The 27310-nt window shown below is 42.8% G+C and overlaps 1 protein-coding gene across 2 annotated transcripts; it reads right to left on the bottom strand.

Annotated features, from left to right (window-relative positions):
* Nucleotides 1-412: 412 nt before the first annotated feature.
* Nucleotides 413-27309, bottom strand: RSPRY1 (ring finger and SPRY domain containing 1). Of its 2 annotated transcripts, XM_069965977.1 has the most exons (17): nucleotides 27174-27309; nucleotides 26984-27040; nucleotides 24972-25051; nucleotides 24386-24863; nucleotides 20088-20140; nucleotides 17962-18074; nucleotides 16615-16741; nucleotides 15714-15772; nucleotides 13694-13760; nucleotides 13451-13582; nucleotides 13224-13339; nucleotides 12794-12937; nucleotides 5560-5671; nucleotides 4016-4118; nucleotides 3210-3362; nucleotides 1531-1635; nucleotides 413-546 (listed from the first exon to the last, which is right to left on the bottom strand). In XM_069965977.1, the coding sequence occupies exons 4-17, from the start codon at nucleotides 24730-24732 to the stop codon at nucleotides 450-452; spliced, it is 1728 nt and encodes a 575-aa protein (XP_069822078.1). In that variant the 5' UTR covers nucleotides 24733-24863; nucleotides 24972-25051; nucleotides 26984-27040; nucleotides 27174-27309; the 3' UTR covers nucleotides 413-449. The 2 variants fall into 2 exon arrangements, with proteins under 2 accessions (XP_069822078.1, XP_069822077.1); XM_069965976.1 differs by lacking the exon at nucleotides 24972-25051.
* Between the last annotated feature and the right edge of the window lies 1 nt (nucleotide 27310).

A 27310-nucleotide genomic window follows, 5' to 3' on the forward strand; every position in this document is an offset into this window, starting at 1 on the left:
AAACAGTGCCAAAAAACATTTCAGGTGTCTGCTGGCAAGATTACATTACTGCAGCCAAGTCAGAGGCTGAAACTATCCAACATGGGCTTTTTAGGCCCAAAATAGGTGGGCATACTGCCAAACTGGATAGTAGTGTCCCAGATGTGATGGTTCAGTTCCACAAGTACCTTAAGGGATGAATGTAAAAGTCCTTCATTGTACAAACGCTAGAATCCCAGATGTAATTCACATGTAGCATCTACGGTGTTAGGTCACCAGCAGATTTTCTGTTCCACTCTGGTCTTTGTAAGAACAATGTACAGAGCTCCTTGTCATTCACACATTGCTATAAGATATGGCCATTTTCTTTTATCTGAAGCGAATACAAAAGACTTGCAAATGTTTGCTTTTAAACAGTGTCTTGTCCATAAAAAAAAAAAAATTATCTTCCTGTCTTCACTTGACAGAGGTCAAGAGATGTGAGAAATTTGGCGGACACGAGTCTTTATCTCTTGTCGACACAATGGACAAGTCTCCAGCTGAAGAGCACATTCCATACAAAGATCACTGGGAAAACAAGAAGAACTTCCGTGATTATTTATGTAAGAATAGGGTTTTATTCCAGCATACATATAAAATCAGAGAGATAATGTTTAAAAAATTCTTTTTCTAAACAGGCCTATGACATGTCCTTGAACACAGACAAATCATGCTGCCCAGACAACCCCTTTAAAGCTACTCTTCTACAAAGTTTACAGCACTGTCAATGTAAAGGGCCCACCATTATAAGTCAAATACAGACCAAGCACTCTGTACAGTCCCACTTAACCAAAATTAAAAGGGTGCTTTACGTTGCTCACTAGATTTTAAAAATTTTGTGTAAAAGAAGCCCAAACAGTCTACACATTTGTTTTAGGTTAGTTTCTTGCATCAGTAAAGGTCCTAATACACAGAAAGAATAGTAGCCAAATCAGGCAGATATCTCCCTGTGTAACAGAGCAAGCAATCAGTCCGTGAGTAAATGCTTGCTCGTTGGACGATTGCTCACTTTAAAAACATGCCAAAGGACAATACAACCCTAATACTACAGGTCAGGCTGTGTAAGAGAGGTGCACCTATTTCCATTATACACAATGCTGATGATAACCTATGAAAAATCTGCCTTCACAGAGTGGCATAGAGCCATTCTAACTCGTCCTAAGCATGTTTAAGTAAATTTAAAAAGGGACAATATACATTTAGGCAGGAGTGAAGTTAGTTTAAAGCAATAGACTCCAACCTGTGGCACCCCAGCTGCTGTAAAACTCCATCTGCCATAGTTATTCACTAGTATACCAGTGTTTTATGCTATTTGATATGTAAAACCAATAAAAAGAAAGTTGAAAGAAAGAAAATTCCTTCTGCCAACATGCTTGGACAGGCAAAGGCTGTCACAACATACTAATAGTTACTGCTTAGAAATCAAATAGTTACATAACTGCTTAGAAATCAAAAGGGATTGTTAACAAATAACAACTTTTTTCAACCACTTTCATAGGTGAAGATACCGACCTGTGTCCACAAGGTTTCAGTTCTGTGTCTGCCACCTCATCACAGCAAAGTGTACAACAGTTGTCTCGAATGCTGACTTGTTTCAACAATGCTAAGCGTCTATGCCTGAAGAAAAATGAATGTCACTTGTTATTTTTTAATGCCATCCTCTTAAGGTGGCCATACGCATTAAACAATTGTAAACAAAGCCTGGCAATTTCAGCCAACTATTGTATATCAGAGTCTTCCAAATTTTAGGCAAAAGGCAAATAGAGTTCTGTTTAGTTAAGTAACTTACTTACATCCTTATACATTTTTTCCTCCTTCTATGAATCTAATCACTGGTTTCTCCTTTAAACTGTGACCCTGCGGTTCCCATGCACTTTCCCACTATCCCCCTTGCTTGAGGTTCAGTGGAGACAAACTGACAATATTCCTTGGAGATGTAGATGAACCCAGCAAGTCTGGCCCACCTTAGTGGGCAGCAAGTTATCAAAACAATGCAGACACATTGGGGATTAAGTCTATATCTCTCAGACAGTGTTTTCAGAAATACATTTGAAACATGTTTAATAATGCATCAGTTTATACTTTTTCTTCTTAAAAGAAAAGTCTGGTGACTTGTAATAAAAATCCCCCCCAATGGTTGCCTTAACTTTAAGTACAGACTTACCTCTCCCCATGCCCACCAGTGAGTAGCAGGACTGGCCTCCGACCCTGGCGCTGACACGTCACAAACCACCTGATGGACTGGCCGCTCAGCCAGCCAAAGACTGGGGTGGGACACTAATGGACTGGCAAGTCTGTACTTGTAACCCATTAATCCCCCCACCAGATTTAATAAATCACAAGACTCCTTTAATGACACAACCCCTTTAATTCCCTCCCCCATTCTCCAGGATTAGAAAAGCATAGATGCTTACTTCCAAAAACAGCATGATACCTGTCCTTACATTGTGGGTGGTATAACAACTCCATTTACTTGAATAAAACCAAGCTGCAATACTGCACACAAACTGATGACAAGAGAGGCACTGTTTTTGGAGGAAAGCTATGTTTTTCTAATCCTGGATAACCCCTTTAAACATGCATTTTGTAAGAGTTATAAAAGTGTAACTTACAGACAAATGTGTCTGATTGAGATTAAGGTTGGTAATTCACCTAAAGGGGATATCCAGAGAGCAGGAAAGGTCCTACCTTTTCTGCTCTCAGACACTCCACTTCCTCCGTATGTCCGTCTGTGCTGATACTTCCACTGACAAGAGGGGGAGGAGGATGTTCCAGGCAGTGATCAATAGCTTTCTGATATTACCAATGTTGCAACATCGGGCAGCTATTGGACATTATGGTTTCACCTGCATACAATGCCCACAACATGCTACCATTCCCTCTCGTCTGTGGAAGTATAAGAATGGATAAACAAAAAGAGGTAGTGGAGCATGAGAGAGCAGAAAAGGTAGGACCCTTTCTGCTCTCTGTATATCTCCTCTAGAGGCTATGGAAACCTTTCAAATATATTTTTATTTTTATATCTGAGTTATGAAGAATAGGTCATTAGTAAAAAAAAAAAAAAAGTTGCTAACTTTTCCTTGTACCGCCCCTGCAGTGTGTTGTGCAAGCTCTATTTTCTCTATATATCTGTACACAGCTTATGTGATCCCAGCATTTTTAGATGACTGGATTTACAATAAAGTTTGTACCTTGGCAAAATGACCTTTTCTTCAGGAGCCAAAACAGCATATTCATTAAAAGTGCTAAATTTATTTGCAGGTGGATATTTAAAGGGCTTGGCTCCAAAATTAAACTCGCACTGCTGATACGACATAAAACTTGCTGCAGCAAAAAACCCAGACCTAAAAGGAAGAGACAGTAAAAAGCTTGGTGGTAAGTTTTATTATATATAACATAATTTTAGGTTTCACTAGGGGAGAACAGAACTTCATAAAGTCTAAGGCCTTATTCACACGTTCAGTAATATTTCCTAGTCCTGAAACAACGCGCTAAAAATTACAGATTGGACATCTGTAGTACATCCGTATTTCCGTAAATCTGTTTTTACTACTGACTGCTTTATACAAGTTAATAAAGTTAAGTAGGTTTAAAAAAAAAAAAAAAAATAGCACCAGTTTGCCCAACCCCTAAAATAAGTCACATGATCGCTTGTCAGCCTGTGGTTGCTTAGAAACAGAACCTTGTGACCTATGAGTCATCCATAGTATTTTTTTTTTCCGTGAATACGGCAATACAGATGCCAAACAATTGATTTCAATGAGAGGATCCGTTAAAAAAAAAAAAAAAAAAAAATCAGGGTCCGCACTAGGACATGTCCTTTTTTTTCGGCATTGATTTTCATTTGTACATTATGTATTTGCGTTGATGGAAATAAATGTAGTATAATTATACACCTTTTGATATAGCTTAGCTTCTGGGCACACTTTGTATGAGCCTATAGATGCATTACATGATCACACTAGAGTCATGTGAAGCACACAAACAAAACACTTACGTGGCAGAAGAGAACACTTGTTTCTCAGGTGGAAGTTGGTTCCCATTAAGAGAAAAGATCATCAACTTTTTATGCAAGTCCAATAAAAAGCCAACAGTGTCTCCTACAAGACAAACATGCATAATATAAAATTTATAAGTAAACATGGTTCCTTCCAGAAAGCAAAAAGTGATGCTCAGCCAATCGCGGCATGAAGGAGGGCTGGCATGAAGGAGGGCTGGTGTGGTCCGGCCAGCCTCCCGAAGATGACATTGTCACAAGATGGCAGACGGGAGTCAACACAAATCAGGAGAGTATAGAGCACTACACTTCCGCGTCTAGCGTGGGTGGGGGGGCACACAGGGAAGGGGGCCATTCACTAACATAACATACATTACAAAGTTGTATAACTTTGTAATGTGTGTTATTTAGTGAATAATTGTTTAGCGCCGCACTACACCTTTAATAAAAATACATTAGAAAGGTAGTCTTTAACAGCATGCCTATATCAATATTGATATGTAGATTTCCAGTTTGAAGCCTCCTCTACACACGACATCTGTTTCCAATTTCAATTTCTAAGACTATGACAATAAAAGGTATAAGGGTATGTGCACATTGAGTAATTCTGACGGAAACTTCATTGCGGAATTCTCAGCTCGCAGACTACAGCAGACGGGCGAGCCTCCGCCCGTGTCATTGACTCCATTCTATGCGCAGCCGGATTCAGCCCTCCGCCCAAAGAATGAACTTGATCATTCTTTGGACAACGAAAGAATCCGCTCGCGCATAGAATGGAGTCTATGACACGGACGGAGGCGCGCGCTGGCTGTAGTCCGCGAGCGAGCACGTGCTGAGAATTCCGTGAAGGAGTTTCCGTCAGAATTACTCAGTGTGCACATACCCTTATGCAGAAGTTTAGTAAACTGCACTCCCAAGTATTATAGCACTTCAGGTATGCAGTAATACTGGGAGGGGAAAAAAAAAAAAAAAAACGAGCGATGTTAAAAAGTGTAACTATCATTTACATTTTCTGCAGGAATCAATAGTAAAAGTGAGTTTAGAAATTCTGTAATAGGTTTGGTTAAGCAAAAAAGCCTCTTTTTCTGTACCCTGCTGTGTCGGTTATATTCTATAGAGGGGGGGGGGGGAGTGAACGGGAAGAGGAGTACACCAGTCCTGCTGTTTGGAGACTGTCTTGGCACATAAAATGCTGGATTCACAAGTCAGAAAGGTCAGTGCTTATCTGAAAACTTGGAGAAAGAAGATCGCAGGATTATGTGCTCTGCAGGGCTGCCTTTTCTCCTCTCCGTGCTCAATCATCCCCTTAAGCTCCTTCCCCCCTCCCTAGACCATAATGGGCACAGAAATTCTTCATATTCTGGAGTGAGTGGGGAAGGGTAGGATCCAAAACAGCTTTTTGGAGTACAGAAAGAAACGCTTTTGCTTAATAAAACATATTACAGAGAGTTATACTATTATTATTTATTGATTTCTGAAAATGACATTTAAATGAGAGTTACACGTTAAGCTAACCATCTTATATGATGTCTCCAAGCTCCTACCTTCCTTCCAGCAGGGATGTTGGTGAGCTTTACTTTTAGCGTTATACCAGATCAGCTGCCTGCAGCCATCATATGCACACGAATACTCATCATCCCCGATTCCATATCCTTCCTACACACAGAACAGTGTTAGAAAAAAAGAGTGTAATATTACACAAGAAATGATAAAGCCTATTATGCTGCAAGCTTCAGGCAATCCACATGCAGCGGAATATGATGGCGCTACATAAATATTAGAGCCCTGTTCTGATAGCCTCATAGTGATCGCTAAAGTGGCTTTTTTTTAACTCCTTTTATTAAGAATTATCAGGCATATTGGGTACAGACAGAATCATATGGAAATACATGGGATAACAAAAGCATAATCAAGATGGGGAGCAGAATACAAAGAATTTCCACGAGCGTGCTGAAGTGTATCAGCTACCATGATATAGCTATAATGGCAGTTGGCACAACACCATGTAACTTATCAGACCTCATCAGAGGAAGGTAGAAAGTACTAAGAGTTAGAGGTAGTCAGCATATCCCTAATACGTAGAAATCTATTAGTTGTATAGTTAGTCTCAGGATGATGACACAAAGTGGCTTCCTGTTCATAAGGGGTTGATGAGAAAAGCCCTTTACTATAAACCCTACACCTCAACATCGCAAGATGCATTGGAATGAACTGACATTTTTAGCCACACATATACGTCAGTATGCCATCACTGGTTGTTGTGGTCGGGGTTCGATCACAGCTAGGTGGCATTTTAATCAGATTCGTGTTAATGCCTTGCCTCCTGTTTTTGACATTATTTTTGTTTTGTTTTACCTTTATATCACTATGCCATTGCATGGACTCTATATATCATGGACTTCCACCGTCCCTTGTTACCTCCAATGTGCATGCCACACCAGCACCCTGATGTGGTAGCCTCACATTGCACACCATATGAAGAGACGCTGTTAGTAGCTATCTGTTAAATCCTACACTTCAACAACCTTTGTATTGGTCGTATTCGTGCATTGGTACTGCTTCTCCATTTGACATTGTTTGTTGTCCTTGAAAAAAAAAATTTCAGCAAAAACCTTTCAATAAAACACTTTGAAACGTAGGTGGCATTTTACAAGAGCGGCAGTAAGCACTATCACTCCAAAGTCTATGGCACTGCTATTCTGTCATGCAGTGGTTAGACCCAGAGAGACCTAGCAGTTACTGCCTATCCAGTGGCTAGGGGATAAATATTTCTGGCTGTCATACCCTTTTAAAAAAGGGACCATACCTAGCTTTATACGTATAAATATAACTCATTTTACAAAACAATGGGGCAAATTTATTGATGTGAAACAAAATTTGGCATTTGCCCAAAGCAACCAATCACAGTTAAGGTTATAAAAGCTTCTATGGGCAAATTACAGTTTTTGTTTCACAAAGATTGATAAGCTTAGGCCAATGTGCTTTATAGACATCTCTGGTTCTTAACCAGACAGGAAATTTGCTGGTTTAACCCCTTAAGGACAGAGCCTGAAATGGCCTTAAGGACAGAGACAAATTTTATGAATATGACCAGTGTCACTTTATTCATTAATAACTTCGGGATGCTTTTACCTATCCGGACGATTCTGAGACTGTTTTCTCGTGACATATTGTACTTTACATTTCTGGTAAAATGGAGTCGATACGCATAACGAATCTTTATGAAAAACACCAAAATAACTTGAAAAATGCATTTTTCAAACTTTGAAACCTTTCTGCTTATACAGAAAATGGTTATGCCACATAATATATATATTGAGCAGCATTAGCAACATGTCTACTTTATGTTGGCGGCATTTATTAAACTATATTTCATTTTTTTTAGACAATAGGAAGCTTAAAACATTAGCAGCAATTTTCCAAATTTTCTGTAAAATTTCAAAATCAGATATTTTTAGGGACCTGTTCAGGTTCAAAGTGTATTTGAGGGGACTGTATGTTAGAAAGCCCCACAAAGCACCCCATTTCAGAAACTGCACCCCCCAAACTCTGCAAGAGCACATCCAGAAAGTTTTTTAACCCTTTAGGGGAGTCACAGAAATAAAAGCGAAGTGTGTAAGAAATTTGAAAATGTGCAGAGATTTTATTGTAATCCAATATCTTTCATAATGATAAACCTATTACCAGAGAAATGCACCCCAATATTGATTGCCCCGTTTCTGCAGTTTATAGAAATACCCCATATATGGCCCTATTGCGCTATTTGACACAACCACAAGCCTCAGATACAAAGGAGCGCCTAGTGAATTTCAATGGCTCCGTTATATTTGATAATTTCTGACTGTACCACTTCAGGTTGGCAGAGGCTCTGGGGTGCCAAAAACTTAAAAAACACCCCTAAAGGGACACCATTTAGAAAACTGCACCCCTCAAGGAATGTAACAAGGGGTGCGGTGAGCATTTGGACCCCACAGGTGCTTCACAGATTTTCAGAACAATGTGGTGTAAAAAAGGAAAAATTCTATTTTTTACACTAAAATGTTGTTCTAGCCTTCATTTTTCATTTTTACAAGGGGATAAAAGAAAAAAAAAAACACTAAACATGTAGCGCAGTTTCTCACGAGTACGGAAATACCCCACATGTGGACATAAAGTGCCAAGCGGGCGCAGGATGAGCCTCCAAAGGGAAGGAGCGCCAATTGGCCTTTGCAAGCTGGATTTTACTCGAATGGATTTCAAGGGCCACGTCGCATTCACAGAGCACTCGTGCTGCCAAAACACTGGAAACCCCCCACAAGTGACCCCATTCTGGAAACACCACCCCTCAAGGAATCTAACAAAGGGTTCAGTGAGCATATGGACCCCACTGGTGACAGGCACAAATGTGGAACAATGTGACGTGAAAGGGAAAAATTTCATTTTTTCACTTTCACGGCACAAATGTGGCCGTCATCAAGGGGTCCATATCCTCACTGCACCCCTTGTTAAATCCCTTGAGGGGTGTAGTTTCCAGAATGGGGTCACTTGTGGGGGGTTTCCAGTGTTTTGGCAGCACGAGGGCTCTGTAAATGCGACATGGTGTTCATCATCCATTCTGGCCAAATCCAGCCTTCAAAATCCAAATGGCGCTCCTCCCCTTCGGAGGCTTGCCCTGCACCCACATGGCGCTTTATGTCCACATGTGGGGTATTTACGGACTCAGGGGGAATTGCTCTACACATTGTGTGTTTTTTTTCTCTTTTAACCCCTTGTGAAAATGAAAAATTTAAGGCTAAACCAACATTATAGTGTAAAAAATTTAATATTTCATTTTCACGCCATATTGTTCCACATTTGTGCCCGTCACCAGTGGGGTCCATATGCTCACTACACCCCTTGTTACATTCCCTGAGGGGTGTAGTTTCCATAATGGGGTCACTAGTGGGGGGGGGGGGGGGGTTCAACTGTCTTGGCAACACAGGGGCCTTTTAAATGCAACATGGCCCCTCGAAATCCATACCAGCCAAATCCAGCCTCAAAAAGCCAAATGGCGCTCCTTCCCTTTGGAGACATACCCTGCACCCGCATGGCGCTTTATGTCCACATGTGGGGTATTTCCATACTCAGGGGAAATTGCTCTACACATTTAGTGTTTTTTTTATCTTTTAACCCCTTGTGAAAATGAAAAAAAATCAAGACAAGATGAATGATTTAGTGTAAAAATTTAACATTTTTTACACTAAATGTTGGTCTAGCCTTGATATTTTCCTTTTCCACAAGGGGTTAAAAAAGAAAGTGAACACAAATCGTGTAGGGTAATTTCCCCTGAGTACGAAAATACCCCACATGTGGATATAATGTGCCATATGGGCACAGGGCAAGCGACCAAAAGGACAGCGCGCCATTTAGAGGCTGGAATGGAGGATGGAGGCCATGTCGCAATTACAAAGCTCCTGTGCTGCCAGGACAGTAGAAACCCCCCACAAGTGACCCCATTCTGGAAACTACACCCCATAAGGAATCCAACAAGTGGTACAGTGAGCATATGGACCCCACTGGTGACGGGCACATAAGTGGAACATGTGCCATGAAAATAAAAAATACAATTTTTTCATTTTCACGGCCCAAATGTGGCCGTCACCAGGGGGCCATATCCCCACTGCCCCCCTCGTTAGATTCCTTATGGGGTGTAGTTTCCAGAATGGGGTCACTTGTGGGGGGTTTCTACTGTCCTGGCCGCACAGAGGCTTTGTAATTGCATCATGGCAAGCCTCTAATGGGAATGGCGACCATACCTATTTAGCTGGGGAAAAAGGGACCATTCTAATTTGGGGGTATTAGGCCAATTATTAGTTTATAAGGTTGAAAATGACAGGTGTCCATCAAACTCAACCTGTGTTGATCCAGAGGAAGGCAAAAAACCCTCGTGAGGCAGACGACAGTAGCCTCATCACAGGGGGAAAATTCCTTCCTGACTCCATAATGGCGATCAGAATAATCCCTGGATTAACGTGACCCCTGAAATAGGAATAAGGGAAAGAATTTAGATAATGTAGAACCCCAATGACGTGTGGTGCGCCTTGAAGCTATCCAGTATGCAGAGGCCGGGGTGATCAGGACAGGTGTCACACTGGAAAATGGTGTCCTTCCTGATCCCCCTGTTACGCCACACTCTGCACTTCTTCTGGGGTCTCCCTTTCTCCAGTGTGGGGGACGTCACCTGGAAAATGTTGTTCTGGTGCGATACGGGGTCCTTCATATCCAGAAGTGCTGGGTCCGCTCCATGGCTGCTAAATATTAGGGCTTTATTACTACTTCTGATATTTACGGATCGTGCTGCAAGCTACAGTAGCTCAGGCAGCGAGGGACCGAAAGAGGGGGCGCTGGTATAAAAGTTACAGGTGGTAACCTTTAGCAGTTGGAAGATCAGTTCCCGAACGATCTTCCCACTAACTCGGAGGATTTGGGGGGGGGGGGGGGGGGGGGGGGGGGGGGGGGGGGGGGGCATCTGGGGGTGGATTTGGGTGTCCTTTCCTTCATACACTCTAAGGTTACGTGCACACTGCGGAATGGCGAAGGATAACCCTTTCTGCATTCCGCAGCTGGCACCCACCGGCGGACTGATGGAGGCGCGCATCTCCGCTCTTGTCACACTCCATTCTATGCACGGGCGGATTCTGCCCTCTGTCCAATGTGTTCATTCTTTGGACGGACGAAGGAATCCGCCCGTGCATAGAATGGAGTCTATGACACGGGTGGAGACGCGTGCCCGCATCAGTCCGCCAGCGGGTGCCAGTTGCGGAATGCAAAAAGGGTTATCCTTCGCCATTCCGCAGTGTGCACGTACTCTGGATCTGTAAGTGTACCCTGAGGTACACTCAGTTTGTAGAATTTCACGCCATACCGTGATCTCTTGTTGGGACGGTACTGGCGGAAAAGACGTGTCTGGGGGGCAGCGTACGCTACGCTACCCCCAGACACGTCACTGGATGATGAGGATGAATGGAGGAAAGAAGGATCCCCCCATTCATCCTCACTGGCTCTTTCGGTGTCGGAGGCAATAATAACGTATACGTCCGACACCGAAAACACCTTGGGGGCCATCTTTATACGGGGATTGGTATATGGGGTATGTAGTGGTGTAGTGTAAAACTTTATTTCATGTAGTGTGGTGTAGTGTAGTGTTTTTTACGTGTTTTTTTGACAGTAAGAAAAAATATCCCTTTGCCAAGAAAGGAGCTGCTGATAAATGCCGCACTTATTTGCGGCACTTATCAGCAGCCAGTGGCGGTAGGATATAGGGGGGAAAAACGCCCCTACGCCATAAGGGGGAGTTGCTGATCAGCGGCGCACTTGCGTGCGATGCTGATCAGCACTCAGCGGCGTTAGGGCGCAAAAAAAGAAAAAAAAAAAAATCTTTTTAACCCAAAGCAACTGATCAGTGAATGATATTCACTGATCAGCCGCTAGGGGGCAGTAGAGCGACGCTGCCGGAGATTGCCGAGACTCGCCGAACCCGAGCGTTTCCGAAGATTTCCGACGCTGGACGACCGAACCCGGAAGTGAAGCAAAGAAGACGCGAGGACAGCGCGGACCGCAGATCGTCGCTCCGGACGCCCAGATCAGGTGAGTATGGTACACCTGCACCACACACACCTGTTCTGCACCCCTCAGCTACCTAGCTGAGGGGTGCAGAACACGACAAAACTGTTTTTTTACAGTTAGATCGCCATGATGGGCCGGCCGGTACTGGCCGGCCTATCACGGCGATCGTGGGGGTGGCATCGGCGCCATCTTTGGTGGGGACACTAATGGCGATTGGTGCTGTCTCGGACAGCACCAATCGCCATTGCTTTCCGGGTCATCGATGACCCGGAAAGCTGTTTTCAGCTGCTATATGCTGATCTGTATAGAGATGGCCTGCTATACATTATAGCAGGCCATCTTCCCCGACCGCTGTGTGTGAACACACAGCGATCGGGGAAACATCGGGCGTACGTATACGCCCGTTTGCGTTAAAGCCCACCCTGCGGGGGCGTATACGTACGCCCGATGTCGTTAAGGGGTTAACCTACTTCTGCACAGGGGGTCAACCTTTAATAAATAAAATTAAAATAAAAAAGGTGAGGTGTAGGGTTGGGAGCGAGCCCCGGCCGGTGGCTCCACTACTACCAACTCTCGGCATGCGGTGAGTAATCCAAAGGTTTTCCACGGAGTAGCAGTGACGTCACTGTAGTAGTTGCCGTAGTTCATGCAGGTCAAACATCTTTGGAATACTCACTGGATGCAGAGAGTTGGTAGTAGTGGAGCCACCGGCCGGGGCCAGCTCCTAACCAGACACCTCAACAGCTACAACTACTGAAAGGATACAGACGAATCGAGGATACCATATCACAAAACTACCAGGTATTCAGCATTATAGCTATATATCACGAAGGATACCTAAACTGCTTGAACGGACCATTGTTACTATTTACTCACATACTTTACATAAGATATATTATGTTAACATTTTTAGAGGACAGTATCTCTCAGGAAGCCTCTTTTCCATCATTTAAGCACGAACTGTAGCGCTGTAAGTGTATACACATATTTTTGAAATATGAAAGACGAATGGACAGTGTGTGCCTTCTTTGCCATCAATTTTCTCTCTAATTTTCTCTCTAAAAGGGCACTCCTCCAGATTCTAGCAATGGTACTATGTATTCTATAACAGAAGAATGAACTGTCCCCATACTATGCTACCCTTCCATAAGGAAGCATAGTCTCACTTCATTTCTGCATCAGGAAGGTACTTACATGATTAAGGAATTTGCTGTCTTTAGTCGCCCATCCTATCTGCATAACTCCAGAGGTAATGACTGTTACTTCATAATACCACACACCAGAGTCTACACAGAATGTGCAGCGAACACTCTCAAAGGAGGAAGCATCACACCGGGCCTACAGGAAGGTTAAAGAAATGTGATATTATGGATAACTACAGACAATACCTAGGAATCTCTGTGGATGGATGCAGGCATTGTATGATAATTATACAACCACAAAACTGTATTACATCTGTACAGCCTCCAACACTGTATGACATACTTCCACCTCTCTAGAGAAGACCACATAAATAAATGCAATTGCTGGGGCACCTTTACATATGTTATACATGCAACGAAAGCTCAAAGAGCTACATCATAACAGGACATTCCCTGTAAACAATTATTTGTAGTATCCTTACCTCTAACCCATATGGGGAAATCTTGAGGTACTCGCTGACATCATTACTGTTCAGCATGGCATTAATAGGCGTTAAATCCGCTTTCTCATACGTCAGTTGTCTTCCTTCTTTTAGAACTGCAACAGATACGGAATGAATTCATGAATCGGATAACATTCAGAGCGCTCCCTTGAAATACAATGAACAAAAGGGAGAGTAAGAGGGTGTCAACAACATAGAACACTTACACAAATTGTCTAAACTCCACTGGGCACAGAAGCCCACCTGACGCTTCAAGAAATCTCCATTACTTGTCCATGTCTCAAGCAGAAGAAGGCGATCACTTATCTTAGATTCAGAAACAGTCATTTTATTTTCACCTGCAAGAATAAGTCAGCAGAGAGGAATAAATAAAAATAAAATACACAGCTATTAGTACAGTCCTCATAGAAGTCATGGCATCCGCCTCCCTCCAGAGGTAAAGTTCTTACTTGTTTGTGAAAACTTCTCCAGTGCAATGAGTGCAAACAGAATGACCATCGGATGAAACCTGAAATTCTGGAGCAGAAAAGACATGGTTCTTGACAAACCATAATGCAGGCAGTTCATACCTCACAGCAGTAACCAAATGTATTGACTTAAAGTGATACTGTCCCCCCCTTTCTGTATGAGGACTTCTCTACAATCCCCGGAAGAAGCTAGTGTAGCGAAACGTGCGTCGGGTTGTGGACCCGAGACCCTCCATTGCGGAGGCAGGTTTGTGGCAGGGGATGTGTGATAGGCGTGCTGGTGCCTTACTGTCAACCCCACCCTGTCCTTATGATGTTGCATACCTGTATATTTCCCCCCCCCTCAAGTTACTGCCTATTGGTTGTATTAACCATTTGAGCCCTGTTACATAGTTTGAGCACTTGCACTTTAGCTGTATGTATACTTATTGACTTTTATTCCATGTGTAGGGGTGAACATTGTATGATGGCAACATCACTATACTAGATATATTCATTTAGGGGTGTCTTGGTATCCCATTTTTGCATATTTTTTTCACATGACATCACACAGACCCCAGTTTTGGTGACTGTGTGAGTGTGTGTTTTTTTATATCTTTTTAAACAATAAATAAGGAACATTCATATTTTCCCTATGAACTCTTTCCCTTTTCTTTGTATATACCTCGCTACACAGCTGTAAAGCCTAAATTCTGCAGTTTTTATACCTTACTTTATAATAGATTTCTTGGTGCAGTAAAAAAATGTTTTTATCCTTGGTGGACTGTGCTACCTGGGTGGGACTTCATGGTCCCTGTGCCACTTCACCACACCCACATTGCTGCCCCAGGGCCCACTGCTCCGTGAAGACATTACTGTCTAGGCCCCGCCCCCTCAGCAGTTATTGGGAATGGGATGACCTAGAGGGGGTGAGGCCAAGACCTCTAGGCCTGCCAAGGGGGCAGGACCTAGGCAACGATGACGTCACAAAGGGGTGCAGCGGCCGTGAGGCCCTGCCCAGGTGGTACAATCCACCACCCATATAAAGCATTTTTTACTGGACCAAGCACCAAGAACTCTATTGTAAAGTAAGGTATAAAAACTGCAGAAATTAGGCTTTACAGCTGTGTAGAGAGGACCTCATATTTCTGTGACAGTATCACTTTACATCCCCATCCAAACAAAAAAAATCCTTTAGGTATATCTGTATATAGCAAGCTTAGTTGATCTGGCCAATGGGGGGAGGGTTACTACATAAACAGGCAGAGTTACTCTGCTGGGTGATAAGCCTTTACAGTAAGGTACAACTTAGGGACTTCTATCCACTGCTCAATATTTATTTTTAATTATAATCAATGTTACACCCTATTAGTTAATATAACAACTCTGGATTATTCATTAGTGAGAACCTAGATGCCCTAGTGGTAGGTCTTCTTTAAAAGGTATAGGCTTGTGTACAAAGGCCAATTATGGGCCTTGAGCGTTCCTAGAGACACTCATTCGGCTTGTGTAAAAGTGACAGTGATCACTTGGTGGGCGGAAAAACATCTGCTGACCGCATCTTATGTGCAGGTCTAATCTTCCTATATAAACAATAGCAATGTATTTAAATGGACACACAAACAATGCAGTGAACAGTGCAGTCTGGCATTGTGATTAATTGTGCTTTCTGCAAGCGAGCAGAGATCTCATTGATCGCCTCTCATTTACAGTTGCTGACAGAACAAGATTGCAATGTCTAAAAGGGATCCCAAGACAAGATCAAAAATAGAAATGGTTCTTTTGTAACTACACAACATAAAATGCAGCCCTGTAATATACAACAACCATCTAATAATGATTTGGCAATACCTTGTCATTTGTAGGTGAAATATTACAGAATAAGGACCATCGTCTTGTAGGTCAGTGTAAAAATCTTTATTTAGATATATCCTGTGCCCTTATAAAACTGTTATATAGCTATTATGATAGTTACTTTATTATCAATTGTTACTAGAGATCAATAACATCCAGGCAGACTCACCAAACTTTCTAACAAATATTCCAAAATCCCAGGGCTAAGCAGAGAGATACTAGCAGGACCTATAAAGAAAAAAAAACGCAGTAGGATTCAGAATATCACATTTTAGAGGGCCGATTAAAGTCAATGAGCATTGCTGAAAACACTCCTGCAACCGATAATCGGCCCATGTAAATGTGACACCAATCAGCCAAGGACAGGGGAAACATCCAATCCTCGGCTGATCGGGTCTTTAGAACAGGCCTTTAAAATTTATTGTTGCCGGCCACACATCTATGTGAACAGGGTTATGTGCATCCGGCAAAAGAAAACTGACAGCACAGATGTATAACACATCTGTGCTGTCAGTTTAAGGATCAAAAGCAGCAGTGTATATTTACATCCACGCAGCTTGTGATCAGGTACATCTCCTCCAGTCCAGCTGTATCTTCATCTGTAGATTCAGCTAGCGTCTGGACTGCAGGAAACGTGGTGGACAGAAGCAGCATGGATGTAAGTATACACTGCTGCTTGTGATTCTTTAAAGGGGAACTATCAGCACATTAGACAAATCTAACCCGCTGATAGCCCCTTATAGCGCCTGGGACGCTGAGGAGGAAGGTATGTGTGTTACCTTGCTCCTCGGCGCCAACCCAGCGCTGTTAGTCTGAATAATCTTTGCTAATAAACTTATTTCCAACTGCAAAGGTATACATGTACAAATCATTAGTAGCAATGCTTTGTGTAGTGATGACATTTCTTATAAAGAGCACATCTTCAGTTACAGGGAAAGCAGTGATTTGTCCAACCTTTACAACCACCACTTGCTTGCCTTTGGCACACACCAGCAATTGCAGAGGAATGGCATGAATAATTGGGAGCTTTAGCTGTACTCAAAGGATTAAGTAAGGACATAAACACTCACCTGCCAATTTCTCAGCCAAGCAACCTAGCACAGCAGTGGTGTTACGGTGTTTGGCAGGATTACTGGAGTCTTGGATTGCGGTGGCCCCACTTAGGCTTAATTTCTCTGTCAGCTTCTGCAGGGCATCCTGTGAAATATATTTTCCATCGATCACTAATGGGTCTAGGCTATTAAATAACACACATGCTTCTGCCGGCATCATGTCAGTGCAGACCACAGCTAACTGTCCACACTGTATGCTCACTATTAGGACTCTCATGAAACACTGCATGTAAAGACTACCAAAAAAATGCCAGCAATTCCACAAGGCTGAAGTTGGTTTCTTATTTGGCCAGTTTCTTATTCGGGGCTGAAGTTGGTTTCTTATTCAGCAGTTTCTTATTCAGAGGAAGGATTTTTGTTTTTCCTGTTTTAGCTATTATTCGCACAGAAAATTGATAATATTCATAACCTGCTGTAAGTGAGGTGCCCTAAGGGGATTGGTGATAAAAATGGCCAAAGGGACCCCACGGTTGGCATAAAAATGGGCATCAAAGTACAAACACAAAATTATGATTTAAAAATAAAACTGACTTTGGGCCACTGATCTCACACTGGGTACAAACAGAGAGGGATGCCCCGCATCACATCCAAGAGAGTCCAGCCTGGCCCAAAGTGGTTCTGGGTATAAAAACTGGCATCAAAGTGGGCTGTTTTCAAAGGGTTAAATGAGTTTGGGCCAATGATCTCACACTGATGATAAACAGAGTAGCTCCAGTGCTCCTAAGGGTCTAACTGTACAGTGGAGCAAATGCCAAATTGCACCACAACAGCATTGAGGATGAATATAAGAGACATCCCTTCATCCATGGAGTCTCCGCTGCAATAGGGACATATCAGCAGGTTAGATTACTCTCACTTTCAGATAGTAAACTGTGTTAACCACACTGAGAAATGGTCTCTACCACATGCAGTGACTGCAGCCTAATAGAAGCCTGGAGGGCTCAGGAGGAGAAGTCCCCAGCTCTTGGCTGGTGACCATTTACAATTCGTTTTTGTGCATTTGGGTATTTTCCAACTAAGGAAAATTGTATTCTAAGAAAAACAGTTATAACATAAAAACAAAACTGTTACAGACAATGCGCTGGAACTGAAAGCCATATAAAAAGTACAAGACACCTGCCCATTAACCCTCCATCTCCCAGCAGGCCTGTGCTTATACCAACCAATAATTATTTGGCTGCTAAATCACCACCGCACATTTTATAGAGCGCTCAGTGCACACTCACAGCCCCGTGCAGGTTTTATCATCATTACAAGTAGCAGCAATGATTTATTCCGAGCAGACAATAACCAGATGACACATACTTTTGTTGGCAGCGGACATTCATCCAGTAGCAATGTAATGACAGCTGGACCCAAAGGATCTTCTAATGGAATGACTCTAATAAGGGACAGCACCACATCCAGCCAGCCGCTATCTGTCAGGGGAAAAGCAGAGAGCTCAGAGTAATACCACAAATGAGAATAAAAACACAACATCACGTGCTGTAATCCTAAGAGACTGACTGCAGCCAAGCATTACTGTACTACATCCCCCCACTGTATAGGCTGGACAAGACAACAGAGGCTTACAGGGAAAATTTCTCTATGTTTGCCTAACAGTTTCTCAGCACCAGGCAACAAGCATTGCAGCCAGTGGATGACTATGGCGGACCATCCTGTGAAGACCCACCCCTGTCCCCAGATACACCGCGCAGGAACTGGCACCAGCATCATCACCCCCTGCGTTATATAACACATGGCAGCCTATTGTTTCCAAGCAGCACAATTAAGCTTAAAGGGAAGGAAACTATGTATTTTTTTTTGTTTAAAAATTCCTGATGTGGTACCATTTCCTCATTTATTTTTATTTTGTCAAATCCATGGGTGGACTCAATAAGGGGACATTTAATTCTTGCTTTTTTTGGGTCTACGCCTAACGTAGCACCAAATCTTGACAGAGAGAAGCATTATACATAATGCAGGGCTTGAAGGAAGGGGAAGTGGAATCCTGACATGTCCCACCCCCTCAGGCCCTGCATTAGGCTTATTGGGAACACAACCTTTTTTTACTGATTAGAGCCAGAAACATTAATATGTACTTATTTTATCTAGTTCTATTTTCTAATTGTAAGGTTGTTGTTTTTTTTATTTCGTTTTTTTTTGTACACTATGGAGGCAGCTATCTTACCCGAGCTTCTGCCCTGTCACGATATCAGTAGTTAGGGATCTGCTCTACAGCAGCCCATGGACATAGGAAACAAAAGTTTGTAGGAGATTCACAAACTTCTACAGATAAGTATTCCAGGCATGCTCTATGACCTGTGCAGAGGGGGATGAGAGGAGCTGTAACCATTACCTATTCATCTCTGCTGAAAGGTTTTCTTTTATAGAACAGGAAGCGTTGGCATAATATTAGTGCTTCAGGCCAGGCTGAAAACTACATTTCACCTTAACATGTCACAGACACACAAAAAGTTTCGACTGGTTGAAGTGTACAGACACTCATCAATTTCTAGAACATAATATGACAAGTCTGTGATGCTTGTCTTGTGCAGTGAGATAGGGATCACAGGAAGCCAGGAGGTGAAGTGCACAGCCATATGCTTCTCCCGGCTTTTTTTTTTTTTTTAAACAAACTGGTGTAAACTGCCCATAGCAACCAATCATAGATCAGATTTAAGCTCTGGTAAAAATAAAAGCTAAACTGATTGGTTCTGTGGGTACTTCACACTAGTTTCTATTTTACATCCTTTAAGAAATCCAGGCCTAGGTAGCTTTCTGATGACACATTTCCTTTAAGGGTAAATTCACACGGGCGGATCCGCCGGGAGCCTCACGCACGAAATCCGCAGCTAATCTGCAATACAAGTATTATTCTTATTATTATTATTAATACGTGTATTGCGGATAAGCTGCAGATTTTGTGCGCGAGACTCCCGGCGGATCCACCCATGTGAATTTACCCTAATGGTTTTTCTCTTTTGCCCATAGTCCTACAGGGACTTTTACATAATATTGAACCCTCTTCATGATAACTGGTGCATTTATGGTACCAAAATAACATAAAAGCCTATCATGCAAGTGAATCCACTGAACAATATATATACAGGTCACAGATTTTATCTTGCAGGCAATATAACGTGCATAAATTCCTTTACACTATTACTGTAAATAGCCTTATTTATTGACATTTTAATTTGAAAATATTATAATTAATAAATTAGGAAAACTTTCATCGCATAAGTATCTTTATGATACACTGAATATCGTGCCATGTCCCCAGCCAGTGTTTGACAGATTTTTATTTCTGCAGATCCTTCAATCAGAAGGTCAAATTATAAAATAGCGGTGGTGCCCTTTAAGAAGCCAAGAGGCCATATCTAGGAGCCAGCAGGAAAGGAATGCAAGAAAAGGGAAGAAAAACAAACAAACAAACAAACAAAAAGTACCTGTTTCTGCCATTTCATGCAATGTGATCATAGAATATGGGGGCTCCTGGTCACTGAAAAGCAAATGGTTACAAAAGATGATTTTGCAGAAAGGAAATGCAGTATCTTAGAGATTCATCAATAGCAGACAGTCAATGAGGCTACTGGTCTCTATACAAAGGCAACCTTGATGAATCAGGAATATTATGAAGATTACACATGGGCAGATTTTGCATAAATGTTTTACTACTTTTTCAAAAATGAAGAGTTAGCTGGATGGTAGAACAAGTTTTAGATGGTTTAGCCATGCATATAAGTCAACGTAGAATAATTTTTCATTCATACAGCATTACATCCATATTGGTATTTGTTACGCCACATGAACGCTGCACAAGTGCCACCCTTGAGGCCACACTAATTCAGAGTAGTTAAATGTTACTAAACGTACCCTGTAGGTCTGTCAGTAATCCACTGTATACTGGGGGGCACTAATATCCCAATCTCCATGCCTGCTATTTAACCAATTAGATGCTTCTGTCAAAACTGAAAGCAGTATTGGAGTGGCCATACAGCAAGTCATTAACATGTTGTGGTTCAGACTGGCTTCCCAGAACTTGATCACGGGGAGCTGGACAATTGTCATGGCAGCCATGACAAATCTATTGATACAGCCTGCCTACAGCAAGCAAATCTTAAAAGATCAATGCAGTATACATCTACTGAATTGATCTGTATGGAAAAAAAAATCTAGATGATTGCACATACATGTGCCCTAGGGCAGTGATTTTCAACTAGTGTGCCGCGACACATGGTCGCGTGTGCCGCGGGGAAAGTCCCCCAAACTATGGTGCCCCTGTGTTTTGTTCCCCGGCAATGCGCAGCGAAACATGGGGGAGAGAATTATGGTGGAGAGAAGCACAGGAGAGAAGCAGGGGGGAGAAGTATGGTGGAGAGAAGCACAGGAGAGAAGCATGAGGGGGAAGTATGGTGGAGAGAAGCACAAGAGAGAAGCATGGGGGGGGGGGAAGTATGGTGGAGAGAAGCACAGGAGAGAAGCATGAGGGGGAAGTATGGTGGAGAGAAGCACAGGAGAGAAGCATGGGGGGGGGGGGGGGGGGGAAGTATGGTGGAGAGAAGCACAGGAGAGAAGCATGGGGGGGGGGGGGGGGGAAGTATGGTGGAGAGAAGCACAGGAGAGAAGCATGGGGGGGGGGGAAGTATGGTGGAGAGAAGCACAGGAGAGAAGTATGGGGGAGAAGTATGGTGGAGAGAAGCACAGGAGAGAAGCATGGGGGAGAAGTATGGTGGAGAGAAGCACAGGAGAGAAGCATGGGGGAGAAGTATGGTGGAGAAGTATGGTGGAGAAAAGCACAGGAGAGAAGCACAGGAGAGAAGCAGGGGGGGAGAAGTATGGTGGAGAGAAGCACAGGAGAGAAGCAGGGGGGAGAAGCACAGGAGAGAAGTATGGGGGAGAGAAGCACAGGAAAGAAGAAAACAGGCCCAGGTTTCACACTGAGTGAGTATAAATACATTTAGAATCTATATTATTAACTATATGTATATTATGTACTGTTTTAGCACCATTTTGGTTGGTGGTGTGCCCCTGGATTTTTTAAGTATAAAAAGTGTGCCGCGGCTCAAAAAAGGTTGAAAATCACTGCCCTAGGAGAACTAATAAAAACAAAACAAAGAAGAGAAAAAAAAAATATTGCTTTTGAAATTTAAAGATGTTAACAAATCCTGGATAACTATTCTTATAATATCACTTGGAAAATGCAAGTACCAATTCTGAATATATTTTCTTAAAACAGTGTTGTGCACTTCCTGTTATACCTCCTAGAAATTCATCAAGAAATCCAAAAGTGAGTGTCCCCTTCCCCTTGACAAAGGGCTGGGTCACAATGCATCACTGCCAGTCAATGCGGAGAGCGTCAGTTAGTCGCAGTTAAATGTAGTTAAAAAGGTTGTCAGGCAAAAATGAATACTTGGTCAGGCTACCAGGGCTATGTAGGTAATGCATATTTACTTGTTACATTTTCCAGCCGGTGCTGGACCCCGGGCCGCCTGCTCTGCTTCCTGTGTTTTCAGAACATCTGATGACGTTGTGCTCCCATAGGAAACGGGAGCGACCATTTCAGGGTGGGAGCCCAATGAAATCATATGTTATAAAAACACAGGATTAGTGCAGAGTGGGCAAACCTGGGATCCGGCATCATAGGGGGAACAGGACATTACCCACATGTCCCATGCAGCCCCGGCAGTCTGGCCAAGAATTAATTTTTACAACAACCTCTTTAATCTCTAGGAATAAGACAAGTGACGGCTCAATGCAGAAGAATTGTAATTACAGTATTTCCTACTATGGATGTGTCAGTAGTGGTGATCTAATACTACACTGTTCGAATGAATACACAGTAAAAATTTGATTCTAGACACTAGGAACAGGCAGGACTTAAAAAAAAAAAAAAAAACCCTCTGTCATTGGCTGGCTGAACTATGTCACCTCCTGAATATATGTATAGGTGATTTCAGAGTCGTGTCACTTGCTGGTAGGAGCTAGAGAGGGACAGAGTGTATACCAGGGAGAGAAAGCTTTAAGGTGAAGTTAGGTAGAAAGGGCCCCCCAAAGCCCTTGGTTAGGGCTAAAAGTATAGAAAGCAGAGATTTAGAAGGTGTGTTGAGACAGTGTGTTCAGGGTCCTATTAGACGAAGCGATTTTTAACGTTTACCGACAAACGATAAACTATTGCAAACAAGCTTGTTTATCGTTCACCATATTACACAGAACTATAGTCGTTAGTTCTGATGGTTATTGCGAACGTTACTACAATTGTTTAGTCCATCTGATCCCAGCAAAACAATGAACGATGTGCAATTACACTAGTAGTAGTGAACAAATGAGCAGAACTTGAGCAAACGAATGTGGAATTACAGCAAACAAATAGTTAGCAAACGATAATCGTCCATGTAATAGGGCCCTTGGGTGGGAAGGGACCCCAAAAAGTTAGATGTACCCAGGCATGCTTCCCCTGCTGTCCCATATGCATTCCAGAGGTGTTGGCATCATTTCCTGAGGTGTCATTGTGGACTTGGTGACCTACAAGTGGTCGAATATTGATTTCAAAGTCCGAGTATTTTCCTCCCATAGACTATAATGGGATTCAATATTCTATCGAATATACAAATATCGGGGGCTATTCAAATCGAATTTTCGAATATTTCACTATTCGCTCATCTCTAGTGACCAGTCCTCTCTAATACTGGACAATACCAATACAACCATCATGCGAATACTTATCGCAAAAAACGTAAAAGCAAAGGACATGTGTTTCTCAATGTTACAAAAGCAAATTAACTTAAAAGGAATTTTAACCACGCTCCCTCTAGGCTACAAGCAGTCATAAGATTTATACTGTGCTGCAGCTGATGTCTTCATCATAAATCCAGCCTAAGCTGGTATTTTCAGTGTCTAAAGATGGGGCCAGAAAGTGATGATCTGTAGGGACCCATTGAGTGTCAGAACATCAGAAGCGGGGGTATGGAGCAAGTAATCCAGCCTAACCACTAGAGAGAAAATGCCAGATAACCCATTAAAGAAATTTTCCAAAAAAAGAAAACACTTTTGCATAAAAAAAAGTAGTCAAAGACCGCATACTTACCACCCACACTGCAGCTGATGTTAGACGCAGCAGTGACCAGAAGATCTGCCTGCTATTATGTTTCAGTCCCCCTTAGCTACTCACTGAGCAGAGCAGGCAATACATTTGTAAGCAACACATCAGCAGGAGGAGAAGTATGGAGTATGCCGTAGCATTTTTTAGAGCACATCGAGACATATGCAAAAGTATTTTATTTGCCTGGAAGACCTCTTTAATATGTGAAGTCTATGGAGCCAGACTTGGTGCTTCTATGTCATTTGACTTAAAAGGCTATGTCACAAGTTACATCTGCTAGGTGCTTTACTTTTGAGAAGAGGTTGTTTTTACTTGAATACATCCTCCTCTGGCATGGCACATTACCATGATGATGCCATTAATTATTCATATGACCCTGCAATCAATGTATGTAACATTATAGCAGGCCATATGGGAAACACTGAAGCAGAAGCAAATTTAGGGCTGAGACAATTTTTTTTTCTCCATCCCTAGTTTTAAAGTTAGCTGCAGACAGTGGATAACCCATTTAACAAAAAACAACTAGCATCACCCACCAGTACCCTCTCTTCAGCTTTAACAATATCTACTGAGAAAGTTTGAGCCTTAAAGATCCTAACTGTTTGATAATACTTGTAAGCAGGTGGTTACAAAAACTCAACTTACTTGTCCACAAGAGTTCTGATGACGGCCAGTGTATCCAGCACCAAGCCGTCCACATTCGGCTTTTTTCTCCGTGGCTCGTGCGGTCCCCTTCCTCTCCGAGGAGGTCTGACTGGGTCTCTTGGACGGTTTCTAGATTCACTGGCAGGTGCAATACGGTTCTCAGTTTGTTGACTGGGTGAGTCTACATTGTCCTCCACCCCACTATCTTCTCTGCAAACACAATTGTTCCCCATGTTACTGGTCCTCGATTGTTCATTTAAACAGACTGAATGGTGCCCAAAGTGCAACAGAAAACCTTGTACAAGGCTTCTGCTAGTGTAAAATGCTATCCAAGCAAGCACAATCATCTAGAACGTTGTACATGTTGCAGCTGCATAGTCAGGAATCCAGCTTTTCTCCATCCTCCTCTGGAATTGTCAGGTGCTCAGCCTTCCACTGCCCAACATTATCTGGGACAAGGATCCATGTCTTCACAGACCTGGAGGAATTAGAGGCTGTTAGTCCAAGAAAAACTGTACATTATAAAGTAGTCAGAATTATTCCTGATGAACTGATGTTATTATGATTTATGACAAAATCCACCCACTGAAATGAATGCAGTGTATCATGGCTCTGCCATCTCTGTGTCATGCCATCAAAGAATGACTGTAGCGGCCTCCTGAAGGCCTGTCCAAAGGAAGCAAAATAAGCTATCACCACAGCAAATTGTATTGGGAAAAAAAAAAATTCTCAAACAAACCAACCAATTTTATAGGGCCTTTGACCTATAAATAGTAGTGGTAGCCAATTTCAGAAAAGATCCAACATTCATAGACAAATACTCTTTTTTCCCCTCTAAAAACATCAGCGTTACTGTTACTTAAAGGAAGCCTGTCACCCCGGCACGGTGAGAATGACGGAGCATCGGACTCCCCATTCATTCTCTATGAGCATGGGACTCTCCAGCGAGTGCGTGCGCGCCGGGCGCTGAAATCTCAGTCACCCGACCGACTCAGGAAGTGGGACCCGGCACGATGAGGTATGTATAGGGGGGTCTAACGGGGGTCGGGAGCCTGTCACCCTGGCATGGGGGGGGGGGGGGTGACAGGTCCTCTTTACAAAAAAAAAAAAAAAAAACACAACTTCCATGGGGCTCATCTCCTGCAAGGAGCTTAGGAATAAAGTGCCTCTTTACACACACACACACACACCACACACACACACACACACACACACATCAGACAGATTTTTGAAGCCAAAGCCAGAAACAGACTAAACAGGGAACAGGTCATAAAGGAAAGACTGAGATGTATTCTCTTTTTAAATCAATCTTTTCAAAAATCTGTCAGATAAAAGAACCCTTAAAGCTGTTGGCCACTTTATAGTAAAAATGTTCAGTGTACAAAATTAGTAAGCGTACTCATACCACTTACTGACTGCAACTCCCTGTGTACCTCATAGAGCTAATATCAGACTCCCCTCCAGGCTGTCCAGCTCTGTGATGAGTCTTTCAATAAAATGTTGGACATGGAGAAGCATGTGACCATGCCCCACCCCTAGGCATATTCAGGCTCAGTGGTGGACACTGGGGGGCAGAGCATGGTCACATGCCCCTCCATGTCAGCCGTCTTATGGACAGAATCGCCACAGAGCAGGGGAGCACAGCCTGGAGGAGGGGAGTTGGGTTTTAGCATTATGAGGTACACAGGGAGCTGTTGTCAGTATATACAGTGAATACACTTACTAAAACTGTATACTGAACAATTTTACTATAAAGTGGCCAACCCCTTTAAGAAAGCTAATTGGTACAGTTTTTCAGCTCAGGCCCAATCAAGTAAATAGAGGCTTATCTGCAGTTACTCATCTCCACCAGAGACAAACTCCATGCACAGTGTAGCGCCCTCCGCTGCCGAGTTATCCTCTGGCTAGCTCATCAGTACATTTTGCCTGGAAAACTCCTTTTTTTAACAAACTTTAACCACATGCTGTGTGTGTGTGTGTGTGTGTGTGTAATATTATGTATAATTAGCAATGAGGCAGAATTTCAGGAATAGTGAACAAAGAAGTGAATTTATTCACCCATCATGTGCAATACAATGTTTCAGTTTCCAAATGAAACTTTTTTCAACCACCACATGTATGTGTTGCTTGAAAAAGCTTTCAGTGAGAAACTGAAACATTGTATTGCACATAATGGGTGAATAAATTCACTTCTTTATTCACTATTCCTGGAGTGCCTAGTCATCGCTACTTTCTGTGGATTTCAGTGGAGCCGGGGTCTGACTCCCATAGGGCTGTGCACCCACCTGAGCAATTTGCCGCACACTGTCGTCTACACACACACACACATATATATATATATATATTATCTGCTGGGCAATTCCTGCTCCACAACATGATACAGGTACATGAGACCATATAGTGACTAAGGAATCAGGGAGATGGGTGCACTTCCCACCTAACCCATAACAAATGGCTCCATTCAGCACACTGCAAGGCCCTGGGCAATGCTGCAGTGCAGCCCAGCTGGAAGCCACAGGTCCTCACCGTGTAAGGTGCAGTGTAAGCAGTTATATCATAGGGCACAGACATAGGAGATACCGCATAATGTGAACACACCTCGCTTCTGCTGCCCAGGGGTCTCCTGCGTTGTCTTCCTCAGAGCTCACGCTGCATCTGCAGGACAAAGAAGCAGATAGACAAAACGATGGGTTGGGCACATGTCATGTCCTGCTGCACACACCACATACAGCACACACCCATTCACCATCAGCCATATAACGTCCACAGGTGCGGAGCAGCCTCTCACCGTTATAACGCTCTCTCACTATAACGCGCACTTCCTGTTTCCTTCGCCTCTCTCTGTTGCTGATACAAGACCAATCGTAACACGACCAGCCGGGAAGTGAGTTGTATTTTCTGCGCATGCTCAAATTCTCTTTCCCT

This window comes from Dendropsophus ebraccatus, chromosome 4, assembly GCF_027789765.1.
Source record: "Dendropsophus ebraccatus isolate aDenEbr1 chromosome 4, aDenEbr1.pat, whole genome shotgun sequence".
Classification (NCBI taxonomy): domain Eukaryota; kingdom Metazoa; phylum Chordata; class Amphibia; order Anura; family Hylidae; genus Dendropsophus; species Dendropsophus ebraccatus.